Below are 25,085 nucleotides of genomic sequence, written 5' to 3'. Positions count from 1 at the left end.
CATATCGTTCAAGGATGGGGTTACAAGATGGTCACTCTTGTTTCTCACAATAGCAATAGACAGGGAATAAATTTCGCAACTGATCCTGCGGATTGAACCTCACCTAATTATGTAGCTTAGACTTGGCTGGGAATCATTGGAAGCACCCAAATGAGTTCGATAACGGTCCTTTTCTGCCTCTAACTCACGGGCGAAAGGAGAGCTCCGGATTACTGCATACCCTCAACAGAATGGAACCTAACCAGGCTAATTAGATTTTTTAAAGCTTATAATACCAATGATGGAGTTGTTCTGTGGGGCTCTAAACTCGGGGAGGTCAAACCGGATGGTTCTAAGTTAGTCGAACAGCGTAAATTCTGAAAAACCCAACACAAACAGCAGTCTCCTCATAGCCAATAGCCAATGGCCCAGTGGGCGTACATCCTAATGCAGAAGAGCAAACGGTCGGAAGGGCAGACTCGAGAAGCACCCTACTTGCTTCAGGCCTCATGAAAGTCGTCACGGCGTGTCATGTGACACTAACTATTTGGTTTGGTCACATAAGCCTCATGTGTGGGTGCCAGTGACCTCACGACCAGCTTGGCAGTAGGGAAATCCAGAAAACGATTACATGATAATGGTGGCGCAGACTTAGGCAGGTGCGATGTGTCAGGAATCTATTATTTGTTGTCCTGATTCCTTGTGCTTGTCACAGTTTTATAAGAGTCAATAATGGTATGCCAGCTGAAGATGCGAGTTAGTTGTGTCTGTTTGGATATGTTTATGGTTTGACAAATTTATTACCCCCCTTTCTTCCTCAAGCTTCTGCCGTCTCTGTCTGCCCACTTCTGAATTGTCGTCTCGACATCGGTTGCTTGCACGTATCTAATTTATCAGGAATCCTGTATCTGCCTGGTAGCCCAATGTTTAGTTACATTTTCTTAATGTAGCCTGAGAGTACAATAAAGAGTAAGCTAACGAGGTCAAGTGTGTGGCGAGGCATATGCTATCCATTGTGTGGGCCGGTTACATTCTTTTTCTTGTCTGTTTGGTTTTCTTGTGACTAATTTTTTTTTCCATCACTGTTTCCCACTCTTAATTAATGTATCTGAGGTTTGTCCTGTTCGGGTGGTGGTGTGTCAGTGACAGGATTGACGAATTGTTGCCTATGAGGTAACTCGGAAGAGAAAGACATTAACAGACATAAACTGAAGTCAAAAGGACGAGATGGACGTGTGCTCCCCTGTGACCCAGCTACCCAAAAGGGACCAACCTGAGGAAGTCTCCGATGTGGTTTTGCGGCTGGGCTCACCAGCGGCAAGCCCCTCCTACTTGTGTCTGGTTGCAAATCCAAAAGGCTGTATGGCGTAAGAGAAGGCCCTGTAAGCTTGGGAGCAATGGTGCCTACTGTTCCTGGTCTCTTCGCTCTCTAGCATGGCGGGTGCTCAAAGGCGTAAGGTGGAGGCTGAAGAACTCCTGGTCGTGGCCCTCCGTAAGGGTCAAGGACCAGCCCCTAATCACCTTTTCAATAAACTCTAATATCAGAGAATGTTGCGTGGTCGGCGAGGGTGGTCTTTTCTTTAGTTTGTAGTCTAGGAGATGTTTTGTTTTCTGAAGTCATTTTGCCAGGCGAAGAATGTAACTGTGTTACCAATAATAAAAACATCTTTTAATTCTTAAAGAATAAACAGTTTACACGGTGGACCCTCGGTTTCGATGGTTTTGTTTTCGTATTTCCTAGTACTGTGTCCATTCCACATACAACAGCTTGATTCGAGTGAGAACGTGAGGCAAGAATATATTATGGCCAAAAATGAAGCAGATCAGGTGAGGGGCAGAGACGAACAGAAGGGAGTACTTACGACACTTATAACAAGTGCGTTTCACAAAGTACCGCGAATAATTAATGGTTGGCAAACTATGTCCAGTCTATATGTGTTACTTAGGCAAAATGACTAAATGAGTTTTCTATATTATTATGCAAGTTTAGCAGCCCATATGGTAAGAGACCATCAGCGGAGTTCAGACAGCCTTGTAAAAGGCCACTCTTCCAAGCATTAAGTCGCTCTCACTCTTTGCAGGGAATTTATAAAAAGGCAGAATGTCTTAGAATTCTAGTTGTGCATCTTTTTTCAATTGGCCTCAAGATATTACCTCGCTCACGGTGACTTCATCCTTTTCAGTGGCCTCAGATTGTCACCATGCCTCACGTGACTTCATCCTTTACAACAGCTTCAGATGTTACCATGCTCACTTGTGCTTACTGATAAACGAGTGCTGGCATAAATCTCGCAAGTTTAGCGTCAGAGTGCCCCCACTATCTCAAACGCAGGAGATTTTAGGAGAGATACAGATTATACATTTCTTGCACGGAAGATCACGTGGCTCTCATGTCTGGCTTTCAGGAGAGCTCGGCCCTCTTGACTCATGCTCATTCGTTTGTAGTGCACTTACCATCAGTTCTTTTAGGCACAAACTCATCAGAGTCTATCTTTGAACACAGTCTAGAATAGTCTGTGCCTTCCAGAATTATTCCTCCTAGTAATTATTTTAACGTCCAACATAATGAATATACACAACATATATAAGCAGAAAAACAATCACCTAATCCACATCACCACCACACCTTACAGAAAACCTGCCTGTCATTAACCTCAATTAGGCTTATATTGATTTGTCTCATTGCAGGCAGGAAAACGTCATACATAAGGAGTAAGTATGAAGTGGATGCATATGTGACTATCCATGTTTCCTGTCTCCCAAAAGCAACCTGCTTTTTTACCACCTCAGTCAGCATTGCTTGTAATCTTTTTCCTAAGGTAACCCAATTTAAAAAAATATTTCTTAAAAACATTACATGTACTTTATTATACCATAATTAATACTTTCGCTTTTGGTAGTTAACAAACATAAAGGGCCCAGGACGTTGAAAATATGTTTTGGGGAATAAATACCTAACAATCCTAGGTGGGGAGCCCTGTGCTGCATGCGGTGACCCTGGTTCACTAGACGAGTAGAGATGTAAAATTCTATGTGAGCTGGGACTTGCTCCTTCACAGGAACCTGACCCGAAATGGTCTATCTATTAAATCCCTTGATATGATCAATCTCCCTCAGGTCAGTGGCTGTAGTGAGATATTTCTGACTCCTCGACTGCCCGCTGACATCATGGAAACAACCATTCATTCAAGAGACTTATACATAACATATACGCGTGAGTTAGAAAGTCGTCTCGTATGCTCAAGAACCGCCCACCCCTTCTCCGTTCTGATCTTACGTTAAGATTACCCTCCACGCCACGGAGTGAGGCCTTGGTCGTATTCACCCTTCATCGTCCTGCCCCCATAGCTGGTGCTCTGCTATCCAACTTGCTCTCCGCATTTCTCCCATGGTCTGGTTCTTTGATATCTTGCCAGAGTTCATAAACACAACACTCACAGAGCGAATCGCGAGCCTTTCAATCTTGATAGAGTCCTCCATCCGTAGTGTAGGTAGAATTTGTTTTTCCAGTCATACTACTTTTCACCACGATAGTCTCTCCACCTTAAGTCACTCCTAAAGCTGAGTGCTTATGGCTTAGTGGCTTATGTTTCCAGTGTTTCTTCATCGCTCGCCCCACCGCCAGTGTCTCCTGGTGTATCGAGCATGTGATCCAAATCCACCCTTCCGAATAAGTAAATTCATCAAATGCACACCATAAGCGATATACGCGAAAGCCATGATGTCCTTGCTTGAATTTTGAACTTTACCCCCTGAAATTCCGTTCATGCCAACCTGGACTTTAATAAAAACCCACTTTCATTAATCACAGAGTGGTGCATTTTGTAGAGAATATAGAAATTCACACCACTAGCTGATTATATGAATTAACAATGGAGAAATAAGTAAAATACAGAACTAAGCTAATTAATGCGGTTATTTTATTTGCCCTAAACAACCACCATACTCTAAACTTATTCGGGCACTTTAAAGTGACGCAAGCAGTGAAGAATTCAAATCTGTCATAACCCTCTCATATCTACCAAAATCGCCTCCTTAATGACCTAAAAGGAAAAATCTGTCTGCTTCATCTGAGAACCAAGTGCGCCGCTGTGGGTATTTAATATACCCACTTCCTAGACAATACATTAGAAGCTAACTAGTGAGACTCTCTTCTGAACTGAGAGATATCAATTCTGATCTGTGGACAATAGTTGTTAATAATAAGATGACAGTCTCATATGAGCATTAGTTCAAATCATAAATCCTCGATTAGCTTAATGCATATTAGAGTTGTTAATGTGTTCCTGAATCAAAACCAAAAACTTGATATTAATGTACTTGTCTGTGTATGTGCCAGAAGTGTAATTAGTATCATCACGAGGAATAATAAAAATAACATTGTGCCACTCTGTGTAGCGTATGGTATGCCGCTGTGGGTTATTGTTCTCATTTACATGGCTCCCTAATGTGTTTAATTGTCTGGAGGCTGTCCTTTCTCGACAAGTCCCATGTGTGAGCTGATGTGGAAGGATGTGGCGTTTTTTTTGTTTACTTTTCCAAAGTCCCTCCTAGCCGTGCCATGCAATCCAAGAAGCCACCTGTGTGCGAATTCTGCGCACCATGAGACACACTGAATGTTAAGGAAATTGTAAGGAGGATTAGATTAGGGAAGCAGCCTGCAACAACCAGACAAGTGTGTTGTCCAGGAAGAATCACTAGGGTCTTAACATGAAGGGTTCCAAGACAATGGCTCAGAATGACTGGTTTCTATTGCTCCACCACTGTACAGCAGCAGAACTGGCATTTACCACATAGAAAGACTCATTTGTAGGCTTAATTGGTATAGAGTGCTTGCCTAGCATGCATGAAGCCCTGGGCCTGATGCAATCCATGCTCCCAGGCAAGCACTGGATATCAATCTCACAGAACTGGACTGTCATCTGGTAACCTTATGCCTATAATTTGAGGCACTTGGGAAAAAGCAAAAAAGGTAGAGGATCAGGGCAATTTCAAGGCAATTATTCTTCTTCGTCACAATAATGTACCATAGTGACATGTCTAAGTGATAGTGCGCCTTGCATTGTATAGGTAAGGACATGAGACCTCGATGTTACTCCACTAAAACTGAGTACGATCACAAACAACTAGGACGCAGAAAAATGACCGAAAAGCCACTAATTATGAAAGCAGGTGCTGAATTTATTGAAGAATGTAAACACCTTATTGTGAGAATGAGAAATTTTATTTAGGATGATACCAGTTAGACCGGCGAACGTAATATGTAGGCGGAACAAGTGTCAGTGAGGCTATAAGACAACCTTCACAGCAAGAATGAAAGATGAATAGTTACGTCTTTGAAGTGCATAGAGACATAAGACATTCAATGTATATAATGGATAGATACTCAAAATTCAAGGCAATGAATATTAACATTCCAACCAAATAAACCTAGAGAGTCTAGCTGCTAATACAGAAAGAGACTCCTGGAGAATATGAAATAATGAACAAACTATTGGTGTTTTAGCGATGGATCTTCCTGCTCGTTATCTAAGTAGTGCTAATACCGGATTCATGTGTGGAACAAAGGCGAAATATTATAAGGACAGTGACGATCCTATTGTAGAATACCTCAGGAGCACCAGGTGAAGGGTATGCGAGTAAAGTTAAATGAATCTAAGCAGAGGGCAGGGCAGAGTTCTGTCGAGAAGATCTCCTCATCTGCCTGACCGTCAAATGCTATCCCAGTGCTTGTGAGTGTATGTGCTGTCAGTTGCGGCACACCTTGCCTCGGCGGTCATCCCAGCTCAATAGCCAGAAGAGGACTCCATAACAAATCATATATAGTGTCTTGTTCCTCTCTGCATTTTCCTGCTTCCCTGCATGGGCCTGTAGGGGGCAGCCCACAGAGGACTAGTAAATGGTGAAGCGGCTGAGGGAAGTCAGAGCTGGGTTTTGGGAATGTGATGAGAAGTGCTGAAAGCTCGAGGATCGCGTTTCCCAGAGCGGAGGGCGATCCTCAGCCCATAACAACTGTTATATAAGAATCGATGCTGGTGAGAAAGAGGGAGGGCAGGGTATTTTTAATGTTCGAGGAGGGTTAGTCTTCTCAGTGTGGTCTAAAGTATGCATAGAGGAACTTATTACCTGCCGTACAGTAGTGTATGAAAGAATTGGCGAATAGATAGAGAATAATATTGAGGAAAGTGTTACTCAGTAGGACGCTGTTATAGACAGAAGAATGCTCTCATCACGTGAATTTCAGTAGGCTGTCTGGTTTTGAGGTGTGTGAAAATGTGCCAATAATGCCTGCTGGCTAGGTCCCGTTCAACATACATACTACATAGAAAACTCCTAATATCAACATGTGGGAAGCAGGGCATGTGGACTTCGCTCACACCCGGATACAATTTCTGTGCAATAGAAGGACTGCCTGAAGGTGCATTAGTTCTGCTGTTCACCCACGCCTGCGCGGTGAGTCAAGACGAAAAGGCCCGACCATAAATGAGATAAAGGAAAGAAAAAGGGGGGAGGAATAAGCCGTTTGTTATAATATAATAATGGCAGAGGTGAGGGACCAAAAGCGCGACCGTGCTCGCAAGCAACTGAGACAAGGACCAACCGGCATCAGTGTTAGTGTAATTGTAGTGTGGCATTACGCCAGCAGAGCAAAAACACAGCAATAAACTAGACAAACACTATCGAGCCTTTCAGACATACGATCCGCTGTGAGGAGAAAGGACGAGTCGACGGCATCTATCGGGGACCAACTAGGCTGGCGCGTTCACCGTCATGCCTCAGCTCGTAGCTAATAGAACCAGGAGGTACATATGAGATGGCGTGTATAATAGTCTGTCTCGATGTACCCTCCCTCAGAAAGAGAGATCAATCCGAGCCCGGTTCAGGTCCTATGTAAAATCTCAGTCAGGTACTAAAGACTCCTACTCCATAGCCTGAACCACTCCCAGAAACATTAACATACACGTTATTGAGAACAGTAATCCTACTCTACTAACACGGAAACAAGAAAGGAGTAGCAAGCATATAAATAAGAGGTAGAAGAGCAGTCAAGATAAGGGACAGAGTGTGCTCGCCCTCTGTATGAAATGTTGGGATCATAGACTAAGAGCGTCGCATCAGGGAGAGAGCGATAAAGTGGTGTGGAAACGTCAAAGTGGCAACAAGGAACCGTGCTGGCGAAGGAGGGCACAAATCCGTGGACCATCATAATAATGTGCTCAAGAACTCTAATAATACGAAAAACCATAAGACATCAAATTGCTCAATAATCGAGTGATGAAGAGAAGCCTTCGCAATTAAGGAACACCGACTGTGGCTAATTGCGTCCGCCTCTGACTGTAAGCGCAGAGCCGAGTACTCATCTGTGTCTAATAGTGATCAGAATTATCAATCTTTTCCTTTGCCTGTTCTTGCTCCTATCCAGTTCACTGTACTCTCGGCTGCCTGAATACCTTCCTTCCTTCCTTCCTTCTTTTCTTTCTTTTTTCTCTCTTTTTTTTCAAGATAGCGCGTTTCTCGTGTAAGTTTTTTTTAATAAGTTGGCCCTTCCTCCTAGGTGATACGTTGACTCCTAGGTAGCACGCGTGCGCCCATCGAAAACAATCCACAAGGAAATACCTGGCTCTGCGCCCTCTTGGCGGGCCAATCACCGTATAGTCGGAGATTCCAACACATGGCAATGCTCCGTGGTCAGAGTGGACTAGCGCACTGTCTCCGTGGTTCAGGAGATATAACTCCCTTTCTACTCTTGCAGATGAACAGTCTGTATGATCCATTATATGTTGACACAAACGTCTTTCCTACCTACACACCTAACTTTTAGTTAATAAATCTCCAAATCTTGTGATGTTTATTGTGAGCTGTCCTGCCATCGATGAGAAAGACCAAAAATCAGCTTAGTGACCACGCACCTCGTTCCTTGAACTGCGGCCCATCACTTCGTGCTGGACTAAAGTGCATCACGCACCTCACCGGCCTTCCTCTGGCCTCGCTCATATCTAGCAATGAGGGCGGTTCAATTATCCTCTCTGCTCGCGTGCCTTGGTGATGTATTTTGTGTATGTAAGGTATGGGAAGCTAAGTCCTTTCTTATGATTTCACTGCTCGTCGAGTAATGCAATTATATAAGAGAATCACAAATATACCAAAGTTGACTACATTAATGGTGATAGTAATGGTCAGGCAGTTATAAGGATATGTATGTCCGTCCTCACATCGAACATCAACTCCCTGCTAGAGTTATTGTCTCAAAGTCACTGTTTGCGTCGCTCGCACATCTGGATTCCCAATACCTCTCTTGCGTTCCATTCATGTGACCTCACTTCCATGGAACTTTCTTGTTTGTTGCCGGGCTCTCTATAGTTTACATATTAGGTGGACTTGTTCGTATGATATTGAAGCATCGGAGGGAAGGAATATGGTTGGTGACAAGGTACCAGCGTGGATGTGAGAGATGACTCTGAGGACTCCGAGTAGTTAAGTCTGGCGTTAACTCAGTCCTGTAGGACATCCAAGGACAGCTTCGGGCAAGGAAGTAGTCATCCGAAAGATCATTTAAGGAAGAGGACCTAGGAACGAGAGCTAATGTGGTTAACTTGGTCTAACGGAGAGGAGAGAGTGAGGGACAGGGGAAAAAACTGTCCTCTTAACATTACACAGCTCTTACACACAGGACTCCAAAACGAGCAGTGGCTACCTGCTAAGACCTGGCTACGGAGAAAAGGCCAATAAATTCCATCATGGAGCAGGAAGGGACTTAGGGATTCCCCTCCCTTCGCTGAAGAGATAAAGGAAATTCATGGTTCCTGGGGTGGGGCTGAATTCCTCAGTGGTGTAGACACTGTGTAGACCACCCTTCCACTCTCTCAGGGCCACAGGTCACATTGAACTCTGTTCAGTAACTCGCTTATTTGTTACACTAAGAATTCGCTCTCCATCCCTGTGATCTTTACCACATGTCATAACGTACACGCGTCTGATCAGCATGCCATTTTAATTTTATTTGTGCATCTATTTTTTCCACTAAAAATTCCTTTTCTGTTTTTCACCTTTGTATCCCACAGCACCTGGCAGAATGTCTTGAAATATATTTGTTAAGTTTAAGAATTGCTGTATTTTCCTTTCTTTAATTTTTAAACTCTAATTTGATTTCATTTTGTATATATGCATTTATTAAAACTATTAAACTTCATTGGAATTCAAGGTCATTACCATTTGATTTTATTTAAGTTTTAACCATCATTGCTTCAGTTATGATTTAAAAAAATTAATGTATTTTTATCATTTTACTATTTGAGTGCCATGCATATGTATTATTAATACTACCATCAAAACAAATTGTTGATTCTTCGCAGGGCTAGACTGCTGGCAACGTTTTGAGCTAGTAGAAGTTAGCCTGAATCTTTTTTTTTTTTAATTTAATTATTATGTGTTGTAAGTGTTTTGTATGCACTCACGCCTGCCACACCACATGCATGCCAAGCAGTTTATAGTTAGAGATATAATCGGTGGGATTGTCTTGATGGTTGTAAAGGTATAGGAATAGGAGAGTTTGTACATGACATCCTCTTAGGCACTGGAGCCTCAGAAATTGGTGGCGGGTAGTGAGCCACCTAACTCGCTGGTTAGTGTGATATGTTGATCGTGAGGACTCTTATACTCAGGTCTGAAAGAGCAAGTGAACTGAGTCATCCATCCTGCAGGAGAGCTATCCGTGCCGTACCAAGCGACGTCTATCTTGTCCACCTGCGAGGTCAATAAGCATTCCACTTCCACTTATAAGGAGAGGAGGAAAGAACACTTCGGCATAATGGACTCATGGTACAATTGTGGGCTTGGAGGGAAAAGAAGTGCAGAGAAGACAAGGTATCATGCATAGGTGGTACAGACCTGTGTTGTGTACCTGCGTTCGACGTACCAGACGACCAGCTAGCCACGTTGAGAGACGCAAGGATTGAGGAACACGATAAGCGAGTGAAGAGTCAAATTCTGCATCTTACAGCATCGCCAAACAGGGGGGACATGCAAACGTCTGGTGGGCGTCCATCCATGCTCGATACTATCCTCTTCCCTTGCAGCCTTCAACTATACTTCTTAAAACCCGACGTATGGCCTGCCTTCTCTCCAAGTAGCTGCCAAGAAATCTATATCCATCCACCGTGCTCAGAACTATCGCCATCCGACTTCAGCTCTGATCAATGTGTGTCTGTTGGGTATCTCATGTGAAGCTTGACAATAGATCTATGGGAATGAGTCGTGGATAAGTGGATGTCAGCTCAGGTACTAAGTAGAGTGATGGGTCATTTGAAGGCGTCAGGGCTGGTTCGAAGAACATAAGACCAACTGTGTTACCCTTACAGATCGACGGCCTGGAAAAGATCAGAATCAGTGCATGCACGACGTCACAAGTATCTATCTGATTGGCCTCGTTAACTCTGTGTTAATTTGTCTTTCTCTCAATTACCCGTTTTCTCTTTGTCGCGCTCAAACTGCTGCTTCCTCTATCTCCTACTGAATATGTGCTCTATATCAGCCAGCCCACTGATGGTGAGATCCCAACATATCCGAATCACTTCCTTCTGCAGATGATTGGTCCTCAACTTGAAAGAGTCAAATGGTGTCGCCCCAAACCTTAGTTTTGAGTGTACTATGTTTACCTTGCGCGTGATCTGGTACTATACTAATCTTATCACCTAATCCTCTGCAGCACTCATGGATAAGCAAGTCTTGTGTTAATCCAAAGCTAGTGAGTGCTCCAGTGCAAGGGTAGGAAGACTCGTATTCAGCCAACCAGATGACATCTCTTAAGGATAGGGATGACTACGACCAGTCCGAGGTTACATTCAAGTTTATGGCTCTCCTGGTAATTGCTTATCAACACGAACCTCTGAAAAGGTCACGACTGTGGACTTGGGAGGCAAGAGTCTTCAATTATTCTCAGCTCTGGAGCCATTGTACGGATAATAGGGCTTGGGAAAAGTCGTACTCACCTGAAGACTATTATTAATAAAGAGATCATAAAAAGATAAGCATTAATAAGTATGTTCAAGATAAATGGAACCTTAGACATGCCGCTAACAAATAACAGAAAGATACTGTCGAAAATCCACCTGTGTGTATCAATGTATTCTATTCGCATAGAGCATCGAATGTTTGAAAAGTCTTGCGCGTCTTGAAAATAAAAAGTAAACCATGCGTCTCGTTTGTCACGTGACAGTAGGAAACTCCGTGAACGTGCCACTTTGTGACGTGAGGTATGTGCCTCTTCCCTGAGGACTGTACGTCTAAATGTGTTGTTCACGGATATTCCTGTTGCTGGTAGTTCAATATTATGACGACATCAAAGTCATTTGGTATAACGCAGAGATCGACGATATATACGAGGTAAGAGAACACCCCCTAATTCCAATGTAAGACTCATGTGATAGAAAACAAAAGTCAATATAACTAAAATAACTACGAAACAGCTCGTCATAATACGTTGGTTAAACGATATAGATATTTGGCATAGGCAAATATCTGTCAGCTAGAGGCGCAGAAAAATTAACCTAAAAAAGTAATTAAGAGATGAAATTCCCTATCAGATAATAAGCTGGCAATCCTATGGATTGTAGTCTTATAGCAAAAGCTCCTATTACGCTGTTATGCATTCCAATAGAGCCGAGCCATCACCTCTATGAGAGTAATAACTTCACTGTCATGACACAAATTAATAATAGAATTTTATATCAATAGCGAATCACTAGGCGTGTAGTAATGCAACACTTCTGTATTCTCGGATAACAACTCTCGCTATTCTCACTGAACTCAGGAATTGATACCTTCGCGCTAGTTATGAAAAGACACATCGGCCTCCATAGGCCATGGGGAGCTGAGAGAGCGCACTTCTGTCTATTATCTCCTCTCTTCTCCATTTATTTCAACTCCACACAGCTTCATAGGCCCGTTAAAGAGGAGGGACGCTCTTGGTGACTCGAGCCCCAGCAAGTTCCCTGTTGCGTGGATTTGGATAATTCTTCGAGTCCACTCCATGCAATGTGGGGTCACAGACTGTGAGATTCACAGACCCTCCCTTCACTTTCCAAGTGAGAAAGCAGAAGCTCAGAGCAGACCATGGAAACTCGACTTGCATGGAAGCAGAGATGCGTGCGTCAGGCCCGCGCATGCCTCTCTGCTTCCCTGCAAGTCAAAGTGAAGAGTAAAAGGATACCTTTAAGCTATGAATCTGCACAGACAAAAAGGAAAGGGAGTGAAAGAGATGGGATTTGGCAGCGCTTTGAAGAACAGAGAGCATTTGGGAGACTCGGTAGAGAGGGAGGGCTGCACCCCGAGTGTCTTCAAAAGGATTGTCAACATCAAGCATGACCTAGAATGGGGGAAAGCTCCCGGATTAGAGGGTCAGGCACCTGAGAAGACGAGAGCAGGTGGGACTGCAAACAGAAGTGTGAGAACCGCTCTCACTGGGCTCCTTCCTTGCCCAAGTGGGGCGATGCAACATTTCCCACGACACTGCTCCTGGGTGAACCGTCCCCACTCTGTGCCCTGCAAATGGTAAATCAGACTTTCTATATTCAAAAGTGTCTTTAGCTCTGGGGGCTAGGTGCTGAGGGAAATATTGGAATTAATGTATTATGAATGTGAGATCTACACTCACCGGACCACAGCAGGATGAAGCATATCTGCATAGTCCCTCTGGGATCATTGACCAGTTAAAGTGAAAAGATTCGCAGACACCGGCATTTCAGCACCCACCAATGAACTGCTGGCTCGCCCTCCAGCTATCCTACAATGAAGCCTAGACATCAATGAGCCGGGCACCGCGTGTCTTCAGTGCCTCTCCCAACATAATCAGATGGCCAAAGGTCCGCTAGAAAGGAAGACAAAGGGAGAAGCCAAAACTAACAGAAGAAAGGGACTCGGAGGATCAGACATAAGACAGAACAGCAGAAACTATCAATGGCCCCAACAAACTTAAAGAGGGAGAGGTGATAAGCCCGTGAACAAAGAAGATGGAGGGATGACATGGCATATCCGTGAAGGGGGAACACGGGGGCTGCTGAAACGGAACAAAGAGCGAGGACAAAAGTCGTCACTCTCACAGCTAAATACACAACGAAATATTTGAAGCACAAAGATGGATCTGTCTCCCCCCAAAAGCAAATCCTAAATCCAAATCACAGATAAGAGGGAGAAAAGGATAAGAAACGTAAACTTTGAACCTATAAGGTTCACTCTCCGAATAACAGGAATTCAAGAATATGCAGAGAAAGCCAGAGGGAAGATCCTGATAGAGATGAAATCTCTGTGGACTGAATATGGGGTGGTCCAGGTTGAAAAGAGTACCGTCGGTATCCAGCAGAATGGATGGGACATGAAACCAAGGCGTGCCGTAGGGTTCCATTACACGTGAGACAGAAGAAAGATCCCAGGGCTTTCAGAGTCACAGAAAAAGACCTGGCATCCCACTGGTATATACCCAATGGCGAGGAAATCAGTCAATCGAAGCGATAGCTGCACTCTGATGTGTAGCATAGCAGCATTCTCAACAGCTAAGACGTGGAATCAACCTATGTCCATCAGCACATGAATGGGTAGATAAAATACCTTCAAAATAGAACACCAGAAAGACTTGAAATACCGAGATTTGGGATGTGAGTGAACCTATAGGACAGAATGTGAAGTAAACTAAGCCAGCAGCAGAAATGCAAACACTGCATGGCCTCACTCGTGGGATCAGACAGGGAGCTGAAGGAAAATGACAGTGCATAGTGTTTATCTGGAGGTCTGGGAGGGAGTTCACAGATGTTAGTTAAAGAGTACGTAATCAGCTAGATAGGGGGATACTGTGTTGTGTGGGCGTGCGTGCGTGCGTGCGTGCATGTACGTGTTTGCGCGTGTGTGTGTGCATGTGTGTGTGTGTGTGCATGCGTGCGTGCATGCGTGTGTGTGTGTGTGTGTGTGTGCATGTACATGTGTGTGCATGTGTGTGCGTGTTCATGTGTGTGTGTGTGCATGTGTGTGCATGTGTGCATGCCTGTGTGTGTTTAGAATAAGCAAATGTAGAGATAGAAAGTAGATAACTGCCGGGGTATTGGGCCGGGAGAGCAGTAGTAGGAGGGATACAGAGAGATGGGAGTGGGTACTAACGGTTATTGAATTTCTTATATGGGGAAATGTGTGAAACCGATGTAGTAATAGCTGTGCAACTCCATGAATCTACTGAGAACACTGGATTATATACTTCAAATGGGTGAACTGACGATCTATGAACTGTATCTTTGTAAAATTGGGGGTGGGTGGGTGTGCATGCATGTGTGTCTGTCTGTCTATCTGTCTGTGGAAGGAAGAGGTATATGCATGTGTATATTGCTTTGCAGATGTAGGTACATGCATGTGCACATGCATGTGAAAGCCAGAGACTGACAATGGATGTCTTCCTCAGTTGTTATCTACCTAGTGTTTTGAGACAGTCTCCCACAGACCTTGCAGCTTGCCAGTTTGACTAGACAGGCTAGCCAGTGAACCCAGGCTTCCTCCTGTGTAGGTGCCTGTCATCACACTGGGATTTTGTGTAGCCCTGGATATCCTGGAACTCGCTCTGTAGTCCAGGCTGGCCTCAAACTCACAGAGATCTGCCTGCCTCTGCCTCCCCAGTGCTGGGATCAAAGGCGTGCACCACCACTGCCCGGCGGGATTTTGTTTTTTATCTTGGAATCTCAACTCAGGTCTTTGTGTTTGCACTCTGCCGACTGAACCGTTTCTCTAGCCCCACTGTTTTTAAATTTTAAAATATCAGTGTAAATATAAACAAACTTCAAAATCATTTGTGAATGCATGTTTGACATTTTATGCATTTGCAACCCTGATTAATTAAAAAAAAAAAACTTCACCTCCTTTTTGATTCAAAGAGATTAATGATATTGAAGAGACAAACACAAATATATATATTTACATATATATCAGGAATGCATACTAATAAAGCATTTAAATTAAAATGTAAGCAAGAGAGTCTAAGTGCAAGTTGACAGAAGTTTCTGTAACCCACTGAAGTACAGTGGGTAATAAAATCTTAGAATAACCATTCTAAAAATAGAAAGGGATGGGGGAGGGGAGAGGAAAATGGAGTCACTTCTCAACAGCAATGTAAGCTTGCCAGAGAGAGTGCAGGAATGCTTCCCATGTGTTAAGTTATGTGTTTTATGTGAGATGTGACAAAATACCTTTTTAGAAGACAATGAAATCTCACCGAGAGATGTGGCCAAGACCACACCTTGTCCTGTGCTGTTTATTCTTGCTTTGTAAGTGTTGTCCTTGACGCCAGGAGTGAAATTTAAGATTCTTGGAGACAGGAATATTATCTTGTCCTTTGGGGCATTTTTTTTCAGCATTTATCCAATTAATATTGTCATGTCTCTGAACTTTCCATCATGTCTGATAGGGTCAATGAAGTTCCCTGTAGTGCTTTGAAAGAAAATAGCCCCCAAAGGGAGTGGCACTAATGGGAAGTTTGGCCTTGTTGGAGGAAGTGTGTCACTGTGGGGGGTGGGCTTTGAGGTCTCCTATGCTCACACTACACACAGTGAGACAGACTACTTCCTGTTGCCTGCGATGTGGGGTGGGGGTGGGAGTGGTTCAAGATGTAACTCCTTCTCCAGCACCATGTCTGCCTGCATGTTGCCTTGCTTCCCACCATGATGATAATGGATTAAACCTCTGAGCTGTAAGCCAGCCCCAATTAAAGTTTTCCTTTATAAGGGTTGCCATGGCCGAGGTGTCTCTTCACAGCAACAGGAGCTGTAACTCCGACATTCCCGAAAGTGTATGAATAGAAAGTCTGTATTAGATGCACGCTTCAGATTCATGGCAGTGGCTTTGTTCCTCACCGTGCCAACAGCTGTCTGCAGCCTGCATACAGGTTCAAAGCTTGTTCTACCTGAGCTTGGTACCAACTGCTGAAGTCGGTGAATAAGGGACACTGTGAGATTAGAACATCACGTCCTCAAATTCTAAACACACTTGTAGCCACAATGAGCATGGAGCAGTGTGTCTGCTTGTGCCTCCCCTACTTAGTATCTTGAGCAACTTGTTTAAACATCAATGTCTCTGGCTCCTTGTTAGTAAACTGAAGATATGACCATCCCATTCCTTGGGATTGGCTTATAGAATACACCTCATAGCTATAGTATACACTTAGTATACTACAGACTTATTGCACACACCTAGTAGCTATAGTATACACCTACTATACTACTGGCTTATAGTATACACCTACATCTGCAGGAGGACCAGGAGCTAGATTCAATCAAGACTCCAAATCTAGAGACAACTGAGAGGAAAGTCCTGGGCAGTCATATGATTCCTGTAACACTCCAGGCACTAACTACGGGTAGCCTAGCTCTTACCTTGCTATTCTGCTAGACTGAGCTGGTCTAGAAAACATAGCCGAGGAAGAGTCTAGGTCTTGTCAAAGACATAAAGACCTCCAGGAAGGCATGGGGCCCCATATCTCTTGCCCCTAGTATAGCTCAAATCCTGTACTAATTAAACATCTTGAGGATTCATTTCTGTCCAAAGTTGTTTTCACTAGTCAGATGGAGTCTTTCTGCCCAGTGTTCAGTGTTTTGCATGATCAGACTTCCTGAATGTAGTCATGCTTGTCGGTTTGCATCTTCTGTGGCCTCAAGACACCAGGCCTTAGACTGTGCAGCCACATATAACACTATGATGGCTTTTGAGGCAAGGTAGGAGACCAAATTAGGTCTCGATGCCCATAGAAATGTTAGCCATCAACCATCTTGTCCTGCTTAGCCTTTCCTTGCTATGATAAATACCATGACCAAAAGAAACCTAAAGGACAAAGGACTTCTCTGGCTTATACTTCAACACCATACTCTATCACTGAGGGAAGCCAGGGCAGGAACTCAAGCAGGAACTTGGAGGCAAGAACTGAAACAGAAGCCATGGAGGGGTACTACTTACTGACTTGCCTCCTGCAACATCCTCAACTTGCTTGCTTATACACCCAGAACCATCTGCGTAAGGGTAGCACCAGCTACAGTCAATAGAGCCCACCACATTAATCATTAATAAAAGAAAATGTCCCCATAGACTTACAGGACCATCTGATGGAGGCAATTCCTCAATTGACATTCCCACTTCCCAAATGACTCTAGCTTGTATCAAGTCAACAATAAACTAACCCACGCATCTCTGTCAGCCATCACTCCCGATGAATGCATACCTTGAAGCTAACCACCTTATAAATGTAATTCAGACCTCATCTGGAACCACACCGCAGAACCCTGGTTGTTGAAAATGGCAGGCAGATAGGGCAGGATAAAGATCGAGGCTCTCAGGAGTAACCTCGAGACAAAGCTAAGTCATGAACCCTTTGCCTCTGGATGCATGTTTTCATAGCCGAGCTATGCTTGTTGGTCTGGCTGAAAGCAGCATTTCTTCAATCTGGGATGTTCCTTTGATTTATGTCTCCAGTGGCCATTTAGTTCCTGTCTCGGCAGGATATTAAAATTGTTTGAGAGTTAATTAATTGTAGCAAAGATCTAACAGGTTACTCTTGTGTGGTTCTGTTATGTTCTACTAAAGATAGGATAGTCTGATTTCTGCTTTGTGTATTTAGGAAGTTAAGATTTTCTAAGTTACAAACTTGAACTTAGTTCTGAAGTTCATTACCTAGAGACATTTATCTCTCTGAATTCTTAAAAAAAAAAAAAAAAAACTTCCTTTCTAAATCTCCCAAATGCTGGGATTTTGACTCTACTGAGCCCAGCCTTGGCTCCTATTGGAATTTCTGCTTCTAAGTAGTCAGTAAACGGGAATGGACGGGGTGACATAAATTTACCATGGCATGCAAATGCCCTTTAGAGTCCCTAGAATGTCTGAAGGGCTAAATCAGAGATGCGATTCTCTTCGTCTTGCCTGAGACTCAGAGCACCTGCAGATGCCGTCCGAGGAATTAGTGTGTCTCTTGCTTACTTAGGCAGATATCCTCTGGAGTCACATGGCTCCAGTCTGTGCCCTTGCCACCTGGAAGTCCTCCATTCTTGGCCTCAGTCTCCTCTTCTGAGAAATGGGGCCAGTGATCTCACCTCTCTCATATAGCTGCTGTCAAGCTAATAGAAACAAAATGGCTGCCATGCACCCAGCTCGGTACAGTGCTCAGTGTGGTTATCATCTAGGGTTTTCTGAGTCTCAGTGGCTAGTTACCTAACACCCAACTCTATATGAACACACAAAAATAATAAGTAGTTGAATGCACAGAGACACCAATATCTAGAATAATCAAGCAACTGTCAGAAATTCCAAAAAGGTAGGAATGTGGGATCTGAGAAGACATAATCATCTAAGCAAATGTTTCTTAGTGACACCTTTTGGCAGCCACTACATCTTTTATTGTGAAACATGCACATACATATATACATGTTCACCCCTAAAGAAGGAAAAATGGACCCAAGGTAAGAAAGGGGAAGCTGTGCTCTGCCTGTTTTCTTGTGCCTTGAGAAAAATTATCCACCTTAAATCAGAATTGGTGGTTGGGGCTCTCCATCCAACCTGCTGACATCAGTCCATGGAGCCCTTGTTCATTGTCAGACATGGTTGTTTGCGGATGGAACCTTGTTACCCTCGTGATGCCAGGGCTGAAGTCTCAGCATCTGATTTCTAGAGGATGACTCCTGTCATCTGACATCAACACAAGGACATCCAGGTCATCCTGCACCAGTCTGCCCTCCCCATAACCGACATGATATGGTGGCTGTACAATCGGGTGACATGAACATACTTTTAATTTTCAAAGACTAGTGCTTAGATAAACATTCTGTTTCCCCACTATAAACCCTCCAAACCCTTGAACTTAATTTTTTTTTGTTGGCTTTTCTACAAGTAAGTACATTCTGATACATGATGATCAATCTATGAAATTCTGTCTTTAACAACATTTATCATGAAATAAAATTTCACAAAGCCTTTTTTACTGATATGTGATATTCACTTTTTTTGGCTTGTATCTTATTTCTTTTTTAAAAGTGCTACTTTTGAGATAGAGAGATTGGCTCAACAGGAAAAGAGAGAGAGGATCCAGATGTGAACACCCAGCACACACATAAAAATCCTGGTGCAGCTGCATGCTCTTGAGGCCACGGTGTTAGAGAAGCAGAGACTGACAGATCCAGGAGCTCACTAGCCGGGCAAGTGCCAAAACAGTGAAAGACCCTTCTCGAGGTAACAACAGAGGAAGACTGATGCCATTTTCTGGTCTCCTCTCACATGCCTGCAGTGTACACACACATGTGTACACACACATGTACATACACATGTACACACACTCTCAGTGCTACTCATGACCCACTTGTATTGACCCTCTCACCTATTAATATTTGGGGAACCACAATTTGAAAACCACTATAGTGAATTTCCCTGAAAGATATGATAGATACACTATTTTAAAAGTTAGGCAAGGATTTGACTAGGAAAGAGGGGAAGAGATGGTGTGGACAGCCCTCCATAGCCATGGGCTCCTACATTTACAAATCCAACCACCTACAGATGGAAAACATTTTTTGTTGTGTCTGCTGAACATGCCAAGACTCTGTCTTGTCATTATTTCCTACATAATACAGCACAGTAACTGTGCACACATTTCCTTTGTATTGGATGGTATATCTAATGCAGAAATGATTGGAAGTGCACACAAGTATGTATGTGGGTCATAAGCAAATATGTCATTTTAGTAAAGAGACTTGAGCATCCATGGATTCTGGTATCTTTGGAAAATCCAGGAAGCAATCACCTGTAGATAACAGGGATGGCTTGCGTTAAAAGGTAGGACACAGCTTTAAATAGAGCTGCGAAGTGATATGGTAAATCTCTTTTTGTCAGAATAGGGAATGCTGTCTAATTGACCCAGAGTTAGCAGGCCAATTACAGGAGAGGGAGGGTGGAGAATAAAAAAAAAGGATGGGCCTGAGAGGTTTCTGATTTGACAGAGGTCACGTGAGTCAAGGAGGTGCAGAAGCTACCAGAGGCAGCGCTGGAGGGGACAGAACGTACGTGCTGGAGAGTGCAAAAAGAGACGAATGTGGGAGACAAAAACCAAATGCAGATGCCAGACCCCTAAGAAAACCCCTAAGGCTAGCATTCTATGGGAAAATGCCCGAGGCTCCTCTTAGAGAAAGCAATCATTGGAGAAATTCTACAGTAGAAGGTCTCTCGTAAAAGGTTATATTGACCAACTGTTCCACTTTTCAAAGCCTGACCCATTTTCAAGACGCCCCTAGAATCTGAATCACTGCTCCATCATCGTCGTCAAGGGAATGACCCCCACTACTGCTTTAGGTGGAGTGTGCTAAGCCTTATCTCTGAATGGAATATTGAACTCTATCGGTGTGTGCGTACCATGGGTTCCGCATCCTTCGGAGGTTTGTCCAGGGGAGGCATATACCACTGAAAGCAGAGTTCTTTGTTTAGTGCCTGCACTGCCATTTCTGACGAGGATTCTGTATAAGACGGACTGCCAAGGAGCTTCCCAGAGATATCAGACTGCACAGAGCTGTCCCGATGAACCTAGGGAACAGGAAAAAAATGAGAAACCATGTCAGTACAGTTGCTGATCATGAGCTCACTCAATATTTAAAGTAAATGAACTGTCTACATTAAAAAATTCTGGGAATTGTCTCAGCTTGTTTTAGGGAAGGAGACTTTAAAACTGCCCCTAGATTACCATAGAATAAATTCTCATGTAATAAACAATGCTTTAAGGCCCCCCTGGACTCAACACACATCTTTTACTTTAATAAAACTTCCGGGGGGATACCCTGAAACTTGTTGCTAAGAAATACCTACTACATGGTTTCTGCTTTACACACCGATGAGGAGATATCCAGAGTGTGTGCTTCAAGTGCCAGTGGCACAATTGGTTAGCACGTGCTACTTGCACAGAGTGTGTGCTCATAATTTACACTATTAAATGGTGGCACCATCCATAAAAGACAACACTTATTTCTCCCTATGAGGCTGAAGTTCAATTCCTTCCTTCTTTCTTTAAATGAATGGGGTTGATCTGTAAGTTCAAGTCCTCAGTGGGATCTTTTAGGAAATTCAGTCACTGGGCCAGGAACACAAATGCAAAGAATGGGACTGAGGACTTCACCCTTTGTTTAAAGGGTTGCTGAAGTGAGTGAGGGAGCATAAGATGGCTGATGTTTATCACCTAAACAGCAGAAAGCCTCAAGTATAAAGAACCATTAAACGGATGGTAGGTTGTTTTCAACATTAATTTCTTTTTCTTGCTTCCAAGATCGCAGTGCAGTAACTGGGAAGCGGTTTCCATGCCATCTAAGGCACCTCAGGGGCTGATGACCAAGGAAGACACAGTGACGCTAGAGGCCAATCTGTCCCTCCCATCATCATGCCTGAGCTTATTCGAGCTTGGACTGTGAGTGCAAGTCTTCAGAATGAAAGCAGAAATGGGCAAGACCCTGCACCTCAGGCTGTTCACTGGTAAAAGGAGAAAGATGTTTTGATTGAAAGGTAATACTAAATAGGAAACTGGAAACTTTCCAAAATGATCTAGAAGCTATCAAAAAGAAAAAAAAACTGCATAATGAAGAGTGGTACCACATCCCACAGTTCATAAAGGAGATGGAGTAAAGAACTGTTTCAAAATTGAGTTTCTCCTATGAGGAGCTTTCCGGGGTTCTGACAATTATTTTTTACAAAGGATTCATATTCATAACTAGGTCAGTATAGAAAAATAAAAATCAGTGACCTTTTAGTTCAACACATGTGATAATTAGAGCAATGTTTAATAAGTATAACATATATCAACGTCAAACTGGGCCAATGGCTCAGTGATCAGGGCTTGCTTCCTGAGCCTGAGGACCTGAGTTTACTCTCCAGAGTCCATGTGAAGACATGGGGTACGGTGGACTATGTTTGTAGGACCAGTGCTGGGAGATGGAGACAGTTGGGTCCCTGAGGCTCACTGACCTAGGAGTAAGTGCCAGGCTAGTGAGTGCTCCTGTCTCTAAAGCCAAGGTGGTTAGCTGCTAGAGAATGACAAATGTCCTTCACATAAAAGTGTATATATGAGCACACCCACAATACACATACCCAAACATACACACTATCAATATGAAAACATACACTTTCCATATCTTTAAAGCATTTATAGTATCTAGTTGCTGGTGAGATTAATTTATATATACATGCACACATATACAATGGTGAGTTATGCACCAAGTACTTTTTATGTTTTCTTAATTCTTTAAAAGGAATGAGATAACAGACATACCAGTCTATCAAAACTAAATCATTCCAGTTAATCAAATCTTTGGAATTGCCCAGGCTGCATAGGCACTCAGTCCATAAGCATGCATAACTCGGCACTGTGCACGATTTTAATCATCCTCTATTTGGGATCTCTAATGTGATTTGTTTGGTGCCTTTGTTTTCCATCACAAGCTCTAATAGATACAACCAACACACAGCAAAGACGGTTATGGAAAGGGACCTACTTCTTGATAGGGAAAACACAGACTGAAGTATCAAAGTAAGTAAATAGTTTGATTGAAGTAGCCTCCCGGGTGATTAAAGGCTCAAAAACGTTATTATAAAAATCAGCCAAGCTTGGAGATTTTATATATATATATAAAAAATCCCCTAAGGCTTCATGCTCGTTAGTTACCTACCCCAGTGAAACGAACACATGATTAGGTACCTTGCACCTGTCAGGCAAGCGACAGTGATCTCAGAGCTGATTATCCTGGGATAGTGTTACACTAATTATATAAAAACAAGAGTACACAGGTGAAACAAAATCTCCCATAATGCCACTGCCATGAGAAATGTCAGAGGGATGTAGACTGCATCTAAAGGTCTCCTGTGGAACTCCATCCTCAGAATAAAGTCATGAGGGTCCAAGTGGCCCTCCATACCAGAACAACCAATTGACGCTTTCAAAACAGACTTCGGTCATGCGCCTTAGTTTCTAAAGTTGTGTTCAATGTGAACAAGAGCGGAGCGACTAAGACACGTTCTCAGCCTTCAGGTCCCGTCCCCTGTTCTCTGCCTCCAGAGCCAAGGTATAACCAGGCAAGACGGCGGAAACCTACAATCCTACCACTTAGCAGACTGAGGAAGAAAGACACGTGAGTTTGAGGCTAGCCTGAGCTACAGAGTAAGTTTCAGGTAAGACTGACCTAAAATGAGACGCCGATCAACACAAATAAACAAAAAAGAATTGAAAAAGAAATCCCAGGTGTCTAAGACATACGCAATAATCCACATCAGAGCCTCAGTTCCAAAGAGCTGAATCAGAAGCTAGTGTTGGATGGGAACCCCATAGATAGTGCTTCTTTCTATGATATGTGTGCTGTTGGGCGATCTTGTTGGTTTGCCCCTCCCTCTCATGATCGATGAATTTGGGAGAAACATCTGGAACATGCACATTTCTGCTTTTCTTGGGAGTAAATTATTTGTTGGTTGGACATTCTTTGTTCCTTCATGTGAGCTTTGAAGAAGCCTGATGTGTTCCAACACTATGTGAAGGGCAAGGAAATCACTACAAGCACAGCCCCTCACCAGCCCAGAGGAAGCCACACTCTACAGTGTCAATGCTGTGATTCATAGAAGTACAATTTCCCTCTACTCCTACTCTTAAAATTCTCTATGAGCTAGAGTTCAGTCCAGAATGAGATGGTAAGTATCAGGAATGTCAGAGTCCTACTGTTTCAAGAAAGATGGGAGAGTCCTTTGAAATATCTTCCCACATGGTTCTAACACATTACCTCGGGGATAATTCCTTGATGATTTCTTTATCTGGGTTCATCTTGAGTTATTGTTGTGTTGAGGTGGGGTTACATTGTGCAGTCTCAGAGGTTTTACCAGGTAGCCCAGACAGACAGACAAATTCATGATCCTCCTGACTCAGCCTCCTGAGTGTTGGGATTCTGGACATGAGCCAACATACTTGGCTCTTTAACAGAGTTCTTAAAAGTTCCTTAATGAATTTTACCTTGTTGAGAGGGCCAGGCAAATATCATGACAGCCTGCTCTAATAACTCAGTTAAAGACTAGGCCGTGTTTCCTGTTTCTTGGAACTGATCAGGTAGTTTCTGAGGAAGCCATGAACAAAGGACAATCAATCTCCAACACCCCCAACAGCAAGTACATGGCACTGCATGTACCAGGGGCTTCAGCCATAACAGCTCAATGTGATAACCAAATAAGAACAAAGCCTGGGACTTGTCCAGTCCTGCCCCAAAATGGAAAAGCTGTAGCCTTAACCAGCCCCTGACTAGCACTAGCCAATTAGCACATACTAATATGATTGCCACTTGCATAAGCCAATCATATCTGAGATGACCTAACTGCCCTAGGAACTCCCCTTAGCTGTGCTTAAAAGGAGCCTGCAAGCTCCTCTTGGGTCATCGCCATTTTGCCTTTGTGTGGGATGGATGGCCCCAGCATGCTGATTGCATATGTAGATGGTGGTCATTTGTGGGACTTCTCCAGGACCCTAACACTTGTTTTATTATTTAAATATTTCATGTTAATATGTAATTTATATTATAATTTAAAAGTGTCTTACCATGTAGTCCAGGCTGGCCTACAGTTTACAATCCTCATGACTTAGCTTCCTGAATGTCAAGGTTACAGGAACGCACCACCACACATGGCCCATTACTTCTAAGGTCACAGTTGATTAAAAGAGAAAAACAAAACAAACAAACACAAACCAACAAACTAAATCTTTGGAATAAAAAGGCCAGGAGTGTTCTGGAGTATTCTTTTAAGTTTTTAACATTATCTCCCAGCACAGAGGTGCTCCATCCTGATAAGATGTGTGAAGGTTCCTGTGCTAGAACAATCCATGGCTTCAGGTCACTTCCCTGGCCGAGCTGGCGGCAGAGGCATGGACATGGCGGGTACATGGAAGCCTCTCATAGTAAACACTAAAGAGCTAAATCGGGAGGTTCAAAGGTCGAGTTAATTCAAAATAATTGAACACCTTCTTCTAACTTTAAAAGAATCCATGCAAATGAAATAATTTTGTCTCTTCATAAATATGTACCAGATGCTCACAGATTCCA

General features: G+C 43.3%; 1 protein-coding gene across 1 annotated transcript in view; it reads right to left on the bottom strand.

Moving 5' to 3' along the window:
- Cfap54 (cilia and flagella associated protein 54) overlaps positions 1–25,085 on the bottom strand; it is a 303,089-nt gene that overhangs the window by 33,048 nt on the left and 244,956 nt on the right. The window contains exon 64 of the mRNA XM_037211918.1: positions 20,377–20,556. Coding sequence (XP_037067813.1) covers positions 20,377–20,556 — 180 coding nt within the window. The remainder of the gene's footprint in view (positions 1–20,376; positions 20,557–25,085) is intronic.

Source organism: Peromyscus leucopus, chromosome 18 (genome assembly GCF_004664715.2).
Source record: "Peromyscus leucopus breed LL Stock chromosome 18, UCI_PerLeu_2.1, whole genome shotgun sequence".
In the NCBI taxonomy this organism is placed as follows: domain Eukaryota; kingdom Metazoa; phylum Chordata; class Mammalia; order Rodentia; family Cricetidae; genus Peromyscus; species Peromyscus leucopus.
Note: the sequence above shows the minus strand (reverse complement) of the source record. Positions and strands in the feature narration are given on the sequence as shown.